The sequence below is a fragment of the Tiliqua scincoides genome, chromosome 1 (assembly GCF_035046505.1).
Source record: "Tiliqua scincoides isolate rTilSci1 chromosome 1, rTilSci1.hap2, whole genome shotgun sequence".
NCBI lineage: Eukaryota > Metazoa > Chordata > Lepidosauria > Squamata > Scincidae > Tiliqua > Tiliqua scincoides.
This window is the reverse complement of record NC_089821.1, coordinates 208,737,039-208,748,246: the sequence shown is the minus strand read 5'-3', so window position 1 is coordinate 208,748,246 and position 11,208 is coordinate 208,737,039. Positions and strand designations below refer to the sequence as shown.

The 11,208-nt window shown below is 46.3% G+C and overlaps 1 protein-coding gene across 1 annotated transcript; it reads right to left on the bottom strand.

Moving 5' to 3' along the window:
* Positions 1-3,299: 3,299 nt before the first annotated feature.
* SLC35D3 (solute carrier family 35 member D3) lies at positions 3,300-10,947 on the bottom strand. The gene is made up of 2 exons (XM_066611647.1): positions 10,512-10,947; positions 3,300-4,129 (listed from the first exon to the last, which is right to left on the bottom strand). Exons 1-2 carry the CDS (start codon positions 10,945-10,947, stop codon positions 3,300-3,302), a joined length of 1,266 nt encoding a protein of 421 aa, XP_066467744.1.
* Positions 10,948-11,208: the final 261 nt, after the last annotated feature.

Below are 11,208 nucleotides of genomic sequence, written 5' to 3'. Positions count from 1 at the left end.
AAGTTTTGAGCTCACAAGTGTTGATTGCAGCAAATTTCAGACATATTTTGCTGCTGTGGACATCCTGAAAGTAATCATGACTAAGGTCCATGATGTCTCAGATCAGGTTTCCTAATTCTTTTATACTTTTATAAAAGTATATTCTTTTATACATTCTGCTGCATCACCTTGACAAAAAAAATTTTTTTTTTAAAGATTTATTTCTATCTGTGGCATAAGCTGTGAAGAATTTAACTCTTTTCAACATTCAGCAGCCAGACAGGCTCTTGAACACCAGCAAAGTGAGCAGAACTTCACTGGAGCTGATGTTTGTACATCGCTTGATGTTGATATTGGCTTACGTGTTTGAAAAGACTGGCTTAATTTGTAACCTGTTAGTTGGGTAAGCACCTGAATACCATAACGTCTAAGGGCCCAGTCCTATCCAACTTTCCAGCACTGATGCACGGCCCTGAGGTAAGGGAACAAATGTTGCCGTACCTTGAGGAGGCCTCTGTGACTGCCTCCCCACCACAGGAACAGTGCATGCCCCACTGGCACAGCTGCACAAGCACTGGAAAATTGATTGGGCCCTAAGTCCTCAGCTTTCCACAGACTTTCCCTCACAATTTTACTTGACCCCATCTCAGTATTCTTATTATGGGAGCCCATAGCTTCTGAACTTTTACAGTAGACCACATAAGCATGTCTATTATAAACATTAAGTAAAAATAGAATTAGTTGATAAAGGTCTAAGGCAAATGGGAGAGTAAACAGCTCAATCACCCACCCACACCTCTCTCACTTTGTCAGGGAAGGCAGATAAAAAAAAGTGTGCAGAATTGTCGGCGGGATCTGTTTAGCTGACTTCGTTCTATTAGCTACAAGGGTTGCCCATGTGTGGGCGGGGCTTGTTATGCACAAAACCCCACCCTCCGTCATGTGAGGGAAAGTCTGTGGAAAGCTGAGGACACAGACGTTGTGATATTCACGTGTTTCCCCAACTTAACAAGTTACACATTAATACCTGGAAAATGGTAAGTGGAAGCAAAGAGGGAGCTCATTTATATTTGCAAATGTCATTTGTTTAACTTTCAAAACACAGGGAATCCAGTACGCTGAACCCTCAGTCAGTGGTGCCGCTAAGGGGTGCAGGGGGTGCGGGCCACACTGGGTGAGGCGCACAGGAGGGCTGACACCACTACACACCAAAAAATTTTAAATATTGTTATTTTCAAACAATGCCATTGTGTTATATATCCATCGATATGTGATTTTATTCAGAATGCAATGAAACAAACCACATTGAAATATCTCTATTTTATGAAAAGTTATAGCTAAAAAACCAGTGGGAGCAGGGTATATCACCACATCCACTGCCAAGAGCTTTGCCCTGCCCACTGCATGGGAGGAGATCCATCTTAGGGGTGACATACTGGCCTCCCACCCCTGGTAACACAAACCCTAGTCACATCACTGCCCTCAGTTTCATGGGCCAGAGGAGAAAGGGGTGTCCATTAATGCCAAAAGTCTGTCAGATCCAAAAACACTGAAGTTAATGGAGATATGCATGCGCAAAACATATATACAGTTTTAAAGCTGCAGATAGCATCCATTGTTTCCGAAGTTATTAAATCAAGGTTTTACTGTAGTACTTTGAATTGTGTTAAGAATGTCTCTGTTTAGCTTTTACATCATGCTTTTAACTACTTTCAGCAATTCTGTTAGTACATATAGTACTTACTAAAGAATATGCTCTTTCTCCACTATCCGTACATTCACTCTATGGATTTTCACTTATACGTATTGCAAATATTCAGACCATGTTTCTTTATCCATAATGATTTGTTATATGGTCTGAGAAGCAGTTGTTTGAGATACAGTGCCTAGTGTGTAGTGCATCCCCATGGCCAATTTTGTACTGGCTTTCAAGGCATGTGCATTTCACACACCCTTCTATCTATTCTTGTGCTATGTCAGTAGCATTCAACAGTTTCCCTCACCACCACCACTGTGGTCTCCCTGCTTCTCACTCTTTCTCCTCCACATAACACCATCACTTTATTGATACAGGTGTAATATTTACTAATATGGTATAATGTTGTTATTAATTGTTAGTAGGCATTTAGGGTGCTTTTGGAATGGTTTTCCAATAAGTTCGAATTTTCCCATTTAATTGTTTTCCAGATTTTTGCAATAGGGCCATTTCCAGGAAAAAATTTAGGTTTGAATAATGAGGGAAGAATGTACAGTGTTAGCCTGATCTGGGTAAAATAAACTAAGAGCACAATCCTAAGGATGTGCTCAGTTGGCACACGTCCCTTGTGCCAGCCTGGGAGGATTGCAAACGTGCCAAAAAGTACGTTTGTGCCTCCTTAGGAGAAAACCATGGCGGTGCACAGAGGTGCACCGGCCCATGGAGGCCACATTCAGCCTCCATAGCAGCAAAGGTGGCTGTCTGCTGGTATTCTTTTGCATCTTTTTAGATTGTGAGCCCTTTTGGGACAGGGAGCCATTTAGTTATTTGATTTTTCTCTGTAAACCGCTTTGTGAACTTTTAGTTGAAAAGCGGTATATAAATACTGTTAATAATAATAATAATAATAATAATAATAATAATAATAAGAAGAAGAAGAAGAAGAAGAAGAAGAAGAAGAAGAAGAAGAAGAAGTCTGTGCCAGACTAGCTTGGCCAGCGCAGGGGTCTGGGGGGCCTGGGGACAGCAGGAAGTAGGCGGGATGTTTTGGGGTGGGGGAGGGCAGCAGGTGGGTAGCAGGAGGTGGGACCAGAATCCAGCAGTTGTGCCAGATCCTGGGCAGCATGAAGCGGCTCCTGGCTGCTCCGTTCTGCTTGGATCTGCGCCACCTCTTTAGGTGGCGCTGATCCAAGTAGACCTATTGGGGCAGCTGTGACTCTACCCGGGGTAAGGACAACTTTTTCCCCTTACCTCAAGTTGAGCCTCAGTCAGCCTGAGACTTGCACAGGGTACAGTGCAGGCCTGCCGGCCTGCCTATCCCAACACAAGTTAGGACTGCGCTGTAAGCTTTTTCTTTTCTTTTTAACATTTTGGGTTCTATTTTGCTGTTGGATCCTGATCCCGTACAAATGAAAAATCGAGTAAGTCCACCAAAACAATTGCATCTCACTTAACTTAAGAATGACCATCATGCTTTTGTTCCTTTTGAATGAGGCAAGTTTCCCTAATAAACAATTACAATTTCTGTGAACATATGAAAACATCCATCCATCTGATCTTCCCCCATACAACACAAGGAATAAAATATATGTATACTTGATGTCTATTTGCTAAGAAATTATTATTAAGGACTTGGTAACTCCTCATTCTCTACTAGGTAATCCTTCTTCATGTAATTAGCCCCCCTAACCAACCTCCATACTCCAAGATAGGCTTCCTTTAATGAACTTTTGTTAACTCCTTCAGATTTGGTGTTGCCTTCAGGAATAATGGGTGCACTTGTTTCTCTCATAATCTTGTCCTTCTCTTCTGTGCTTTGATGACTGCTTCCATTTGCCAACTCCTCTATTGTTGTATCTCCAGGTTCTGTCTCATTGGATATCTCCTCCATTACAAATGGTGGCTGGTCTCCTTCAAATTCTTTCTTCTCCTCCTCTCTAGTTTCCTCCTCCAGATCTTCATACTTACTCTGTTTTCTCGTTTCAATATACTTGACCACACAATAAATGATGGAGCCCACAGTATTTACTATCACTCCTGCTATAAACAGTTTTGTGGGCTCTACATCGTTGAATGCAACCATGCCAACTGTGATGGTTGCAATGCTCTTCACCACTCCGACGAAACTGGTGGTTACAGCTGAGTTGATGTAGGTGCAGTGAAGGGTGGTAAAATTCATGGCACAGCCTATCAAGACACACGCAATAAAGATGCATGTCATGGCAGGATCTTTCCAACCTGGGAAGGACCAGACGTTGATAGCATCCATGCTGGCAAAGGCAAAGATAATGAGAAAAGGTGTGGATGAAACAGCAATGGCATATTGGGCTGTCAGGGGCCCGTAGTCACTGTCTGCACTTGTCTTTTGAATAAGTACCAAATATGCTGCATGCACCAACACAGCCAGCACTCCAGTCACATACCCAATGGGATCACCGGTCAGGTCACCCGCACCTGATAATTTGAAAGAAAAAGAAAGAAATATGCATTTACGAGGAGTCTACATATTACTTCATGTTTTTATATTTGCCAAGTTCTTAGAACAGAGATTTATCAATGATTACTACCTATTACAGCTAAATGGACTTTTTGTCAGGTGCTTGGGATGAACAACCGTGAATGGCCATTATCATTATGCTCAACTTGTAAGCTTTATGGGCATGTGGCTTACCCCTATTGGGAGTAAACACTAGACCAGATAGGCCAGGGGCGTCAAACTCATTTCATACAGTTGACCAAATAGCATTCATGATACCTGCTGAGAGCCAGAACTGATGTCATTAGGCAGGAACTAATGTCATTAACAAGTCATAACCAATAATAGGCACTTTTTCCTCACTCAGGGACTCATTTTTGTAAATGACAGAAAATACACAGTTCATGATCATATTTCAAGTTATGGGAGAGCCCAATTTTCATAAGGGCTGCCTTTTCAGCAGTAACACCTCAGCACTGCTCAGCAACTGAGAGCCTGATGGCTGGATAAAAAGCTTCCGTGGACCGCATCCGGTCCCCAGGTCATATGTTTTACACCCCTGAGATGGACCTTGGATTGATACAGCAATTTTTATATTTCGATATGTACACACAAAACCTGGTGTCATCATTCAACTTCATTTTACCATAGATTAGTCTAGAGCAGCAGACTCCAAACCAAGTCCCTCAAGCCAGATCCAGTGTCTTCCCCAGAAAAAGCCTTCCCTGCGTGGCGCAGCACGGCACTTAGCCTTCCATGCCGCAGCCTCTTATCTTTCCAGACAATCTGTGCAGCAACTTGTGCAAAGACCCTCCCCCCATGTCATGATTCCAGTTTGGATTCTGTTCCCCCAGCTCCAATTTGGGGGGGGGGGTCGGGGTCAAATTATGTGCTTAAAATAATGTGTAGTTTGGAAAGCTCTCATCTGGCTTTCCATATTCAGCTTATGTTGTGGAACCAGATTTGTCTCAAGTCAATTTCAGGCAGGTTAAAAACAATACACACATGAATACTTTCCCTATGAGGAAAGGCTCCAGTGTTTGGGCCTCTTCAGTCTAAAAAAGAGACACCTGAGGGAGGACATGATTGAGACATACAAAAGTATGCATGGGAAGGATAGAATGGATAGAGAGATGCTTTTTTAGACTCTCACATAACACCAGAACCAGGGAACATCCACTAAAATTGAGTTTTGGGAGATTTAGGACAGACAAAAGAAAATATTTCTTTACTCAGCGTGTGGTTGGTCTGTGGAACTCCTTGCCACAGGATGTAGTGATGTTGATGCCTAGATGCCTTTAAAAGGGGATTGCACCAATTTCTGGAGGAAAAATCCATTACAGGTTACAAGCCATGTTGTGTATGTGCAACTTCCTGATTTTAGAAATGGGCTATGTCAGAATGCCAGATGCAAGGGAGGGCACCAGGTTGCAGGTCTCTTGTTGTCTTGTGTGCTCCCTGAAGCATTTGGTGGGCCGCTGTGAGATACAGGAAGCTGGACTAGATGGGCCTATAGTCTGATCCAGCGGGGCTGTTTTTATGTTCTTAAACCAGGAATGAAGCTGTCAAAAACTACTTTGTTGGCACCAACAACGTCCTGTGGCACCTTGAGGACTAACAGATTTATTGTGACAGAAGCTCTCATGGACTAGAGCCTACTCTTTCAGATGAAGTCTTATTCTCAGTTGGCAGCCAGGCAGATAGACACACACATACAGATAGGTATGGAGAAAAATACTGCCAACCATGGGGCAAAAGGCCACAAAATGCCCTAGGCACAGTCTGTGATATTTCTACGCAAAACAAAAATGAGTAGTCATAAGAAGAGAAGCACACAAACCATTATTAGAAAGGTCAGAAATAAAGGAGTCCAGGGAAGCAAGGGATGGCATCATTTTTACAAAATAGGATTTGGGATTTTGCCTATGACAAGCATTTTGTAGAGATCAAGAGTTCTGTTCTGAGGATGACCCCAGAACTGGCAGAGTTAGCTTCATCCGTAGTAAGAAACACTGTGAAGTTGTGGCAGTAACGGAGTCCATTTGTACTGAATGCAAATGCAAAATTTCACAGGGGTCTATCCTTTCCACATTCATTCCTCAAATTATATTATTTTTAGCAAGCAAGCACCTTAACTGCACTACATACAAAACCCTGCTCATGTCCCTTATATTACAGTAATTCATATAATGCTTTAAATAGCAGTAACTTAGCTGGGTTGTTAATCCTGCAGAGCCAACGTGCAAGCTTTCTTGAATTTGATTTGAGGGAAACAAAAGCCTGGCTGTGTACAGTTTGGTTACACAACCTAAAAACAGCATCACTGCCTCAAAGGGAACTAATGTCCTACTGCTATCCTGGGCCAGCTTACATGACGCTGGGTTGCTTACACAGGGGCCGCTGTATCCTGCAGGCTGGCTGCGGGCCAGTTCCACTGGGAGAGGTAAATAAAGAAAAATTTTACTTCTCTTACTTCTTACATTCTGTGGTCCTCTGTGGACCTACTCAGATCTATGCTATATCTTTTGCTGCCGTACATCTGTTAGGCCAAAGGGAATACCTGGGCCAGGACAGGGGTTTAGGAAACAGAGTCCACCACTGCCACCAGGATTCACCCCATCCAGCCCCCAATCTACCCCACCTGGCCCAATCCCCGCCCTAATCCACCACCATGACAATGCCAACAATCATTTCAGCCTTTGCCTGGCAGCAGTGCTCCACAGATAGATGGAGAGGCTGCTACAATGGCAGAATGTGTGGTACACTCGTGGAACCTTGGGATCGATCAGCATACCTCATGGGTAGGATTGGGGCACACATTGGGGGGCATGTTTGACTATCGTCAAAGCAGTTTTTCAGGGTTTTATAGCCTTTCAGGCTGTGTCCTGAAAAACCCATAACTGGGCTCCAGAAATTGCACCAGGACCTGCCCATCCATGATGCCAACTGAAATGCTTGCCTGAGACCAGCTTTGGTGGCAAGGAAGAGTGGCAACAGTGAGTTGAAGTGCTCTGCAAAACTTAGCACTGTGCCTGCCCTGGGAACACTACTAGTGCTCATCTCTGTCCACCCATTTGCCTCCACAGCTTTTTGTGCTCCTGCCACTCCTTGGATGGGAAAAGAGGGAGACAGAGATGTAGAGGAAATGCGGAGGAGGAGAGAGTGCTGAGCTGGAACATTGACAGCGGGAGGAGCAGGGCTGGCACACCCTCATGTAAGGGGGCAGAATCTGGCATGCTGCCTCAGGCATCAGGAAGTCTTGGGTCAGCTCTGGCCAGCACTGCTACAAAATATTTGCACTGTTGCTAACACTTATTAGACACTGCCCATGATGCAGACCACACTTCACCCTCTCCCATTCCCAGAGAATTTTTGGAACAATTTTAAAAGATTAGTAGTAGCAGCAGCAGTTAATCATGACAAGTTGAGTGCATTCTGATATATGCACTCATATTTCTAAAAAGAAAGGGGGGGAAGTGAAATTTTTTCCTTCAAAATGAAACTGTTCACACCAGAAGATGCTGGGAGTCTGTTCTAGAGCAGGAGCAGGCAAAAACAGATTGAGTTATCCAGCTATGTGAGTGACTTGCAGTAGAACATCAAAGGTTTCTGGCTCCCATTCATTTAAATAGTGCAAATTACCAGTAAATGGAAAGCATCTTTAAACAGCCTCTTTTCCAATGGCTGGCCTCGTGCTCGTTGCTTCACTCTTAAGTTCTGTGGGTCCAATCCTATCCATTCTCAACACTGGTGCAATTGCAATGCAGCTCCGAGGTAAGGGAATAAATGTTCCCATACCTTGAGGAGGCCTCTGTGAATATCTCCCCACCACAGGATGTAGTGCACACCCCATCAGCACAGCTGCACTGGCACTGTATAATTGGGTAGGATTGGGCCCCAAGTTCCTCACCAGTAAAACTGGAGCCCGAATGGGTGATCTTTGACCAGATCTTTCTGTAGGTCTGCAGGTTATCCCAGTGTGTGATTTATGGAGCTGGTTGTTGTCTCCACCCCCTGAGCCACCAATTTGCATCTGGCACCACCAGCTCTCTGGTTGGTGGACCTTGAAAAGTCACTCCTGCAGACTAAAATCCACCCACTCCCTGCTCTGGTGAACATCACAACTCAATTGTATGGGAGTTCCATCAATTAAGAATTAAGAAAACAATGAATGGGCTTCTTTCTCCCCACCCCACCCCAGGAGCAAAGTTTACTTTACCTCCCTCAGTTACATTTGTACAACGATCAAGCTCTCAATGCTGGTCTGGGCTCCTGCCATAGTGGTTGTAATGGAGGAAGTTGTGTCCATATTGTTCCACAAATACGATCATCTGAACACAGTTTGGGGCATCCAAATGATACTGTATCATTGACATATGTCCTGTCTTCAGGTAGTTGCCTGTGTTTGGTCTTTCCGTGCAAATGTGGTAAAACTAGAGCAATCTGTCTGCAGAGAACCACCTCTCATAAACCAACTCTGAAAACCATGTCACAGATATATAGAGACAATGACCTGCCTCATCTTATAGTCAGATCTCTGTCTAGGATGGCTCTTCTTTGGTTCCTAATATGCATCATCTTTCCACATATTTCCAAAATAAGTAATAAATTTCCATGGCAGAAAACAAGATGAATAAACAGAAGATAGTGTCAATTCTGCCCACACAGTTCTTGAGACTAATTATGGTCTTTTTACCTAGTCAGATTCAGCCCAGCCCAACCCAGCCCAGCTGTCTCCTTCAACGTGGTGATCACCTCGAGGACCCAAAACTAGTTCTCACTCCAAAATATACAAACCTGCATATATAAGCTCTGCCAGTCCAGCTATACCTAAATAGAATTTTTCCCTGTCTCTTAAGGCCCTGTTAATAGACTTTAATTATAGATTATAGAGGCAGCGACACTGCCTGGTAGATCTATCAAGTGGATTTTCTCTGAGTTTCTCTCAGTCTCGACAACAGCTTATATGTGATAGACAAACCAGGCAGCTGCAAATAACATGGGGCTGTAGGAAGGAAGAGGACTGGGAATAACCAGCTGGGCCACTTCAGACATGACATTTTTCCCACACAGAGATCATTTCTGTGAAAGAAATGCACACACAGTGTGCACGGCCATATATCAGAAATATATATTCTGCTGTGACGATAGGTGTTTAAAAGCTGCTGGTGTACATGGGTTGCACATTTTTTTCCTATGTGAAGTTTATCTGACTGTCCAGGAGAAATGCAACATTGTGTGCTGTCAGAGAATTTTGAATGGACTCTTGCAACAGAGAGAAAGAACATGAATACATACAAGAACTCAAGCCTTGGTAGGTTTCAAGCACAGAAAAAAGGTGGGGTGAATTGAGAGGGAATTGGGGGGAAATGTGGCCAAGTTAAACCACCAAGAAAAAAGTGTGGTTCAAAGCAGAGGTTCACACATGATGGTTCTTGGGCCACTAAACACAGAACACATGCTAAGCGAACATAGGAGGAAAGCACACAGATGTGTAGACTGACGTAAAAGACATGTATATTTCCCAGGGAGTCAGTGATTGGTCAGGGTTTCCTGCCATATGTATACATATTTAAAGGGACACATTTGAGTCCCATAAGTGGTCCATAGACAAGTAGTAGTAATAAGTGGGGGGGGGGGGGTCAGCTGGAAAAAATGACAGCAAGATATGAAACAGTGAAGTGATGTGGACTAGAGACTGGAGGAAGAGAGAACCGTAGTGCAGGTGAGCTATGAAGTTTGGGGAGTTTGAGCCCATGTCCAAAGGAGGCTTGTTGTTAAGGAGAATTCAGGGGAAAGGAGCTGTGGAATTAGCAGGGTTGGTGAGCATCTTCAAACCCCAGACATTTTGAGGAGGATGGTGAGACAGGAAAGGTGAGGTGCTGGTGGAATGGGTAGAGAGCTGGAGAAGTGAAGGACAAACTTCCCAATCCTATGCATGTCTAGTCAGAAGTAAGTCCCATTGTGTTCAGTGAGATTTACTCCCAGGAAAGTGTGGGTAGGATTGGACAGAGAGTGTGCAGGAATGGGAAGAAGAGTGTGGCGCAGTGTGAAGGGAGGACTATAAGGACTGGAAGGGGAGTGAGGACCACGACCTGCAAGAGAGACAGGGAAGTTGTCAGGGTGGGGTCGGGTAGCAAAAGAGTGGCAGGGGGCCGTGGAAAAGCAGTGGCAGGGCTAAGAAGAGGGCAGGGGCCGTGCTGGGTGATGGGAAGTGTGGGGGGCCAGCAGAAGGAGAGTGGGGAGAAGAATGGTGTGGGGAGGACTCGGGGGCTGCAGCAGGCACCCAGGAAGGTCTGTGGGGGCAGGTGCGGGGCAGGGACACGGACACGGAGCGGGGGGGGGGCGGGAGGCGCTCACCTGCCAGAGCCGCGCCGCAGGTGGTGATGAGGACGGCGGCCAGGACGCCCGCGGAGGGCACGCCGTTCTTGAGGACTAGCACTCCGATGAGGAGGGTGACGAGGGGCAGGCAGCGCTTGAAGACCACGTACATGGGCAGGCTGAGCCCGCGCAGCGACCAGAGGGTGAGGCTGGACTGCAGCGTGGACAGCACGGCCACGCCGGCGAAGGGGCGCGCCAGGCGGAGCCCGAAGGGCGGCAGGTCCAGGGCGCCCCTGCGCCGCAGCAGCTCCAGGCTGAGCGCCGCCGTGCAGCTGGTCAGGCACTGCAGCAGCGTCAGGAAGGCGAAGCGGTAGCGGCTGATCAGGAACTTCAGCAGGATGTTCAGCGAGCCCGAGAAGAGCCCGTGCGCCACCGCCACCCACACGCCCAGCGCCCGGCCCCGGCACCGCTGCATGCTGCTCCCCCTGACGGCTCTGCCCGGAGAGCAACTTCGCGCCACCGGGCGCTGTCCTCCAGGCGAGGTGCTGAACTGGGCTGCGCTGGACGGGGAGGGCGGTCAGTGCCGGCGGCGCGGGGGCGCCGCTTCCGCGGGGAGCAGCTGCCTCTGCAGGCTCCGGCAGCACCGGCCGCCCACCCGCTCCCCCAGCGCCTCTCGCTGACGCAGAGGGGGGCTGGCTGCCCGGGCGCTGCTGCCGCCGCTGCCCATTACCTTAAT

Excerpts from the sequence above, each read along its gene's own strand:
- SLC35D3 (XM_066611647.1), bottom strand. The coding sequence starts at position 10,947 with ATGCAGCGGTGCCGGGGCCGGGCGCTGGGCGTGTGGGTGGCGGTGGCG. Across the intron at positions 4,130-10,511 it reads CTGCGGCGCGGCTCTGGCAG|GTGCGGGTGACCTGACCGGT; the intron begins GTGAGCGCCTCC and ends TCAAATTATCAG.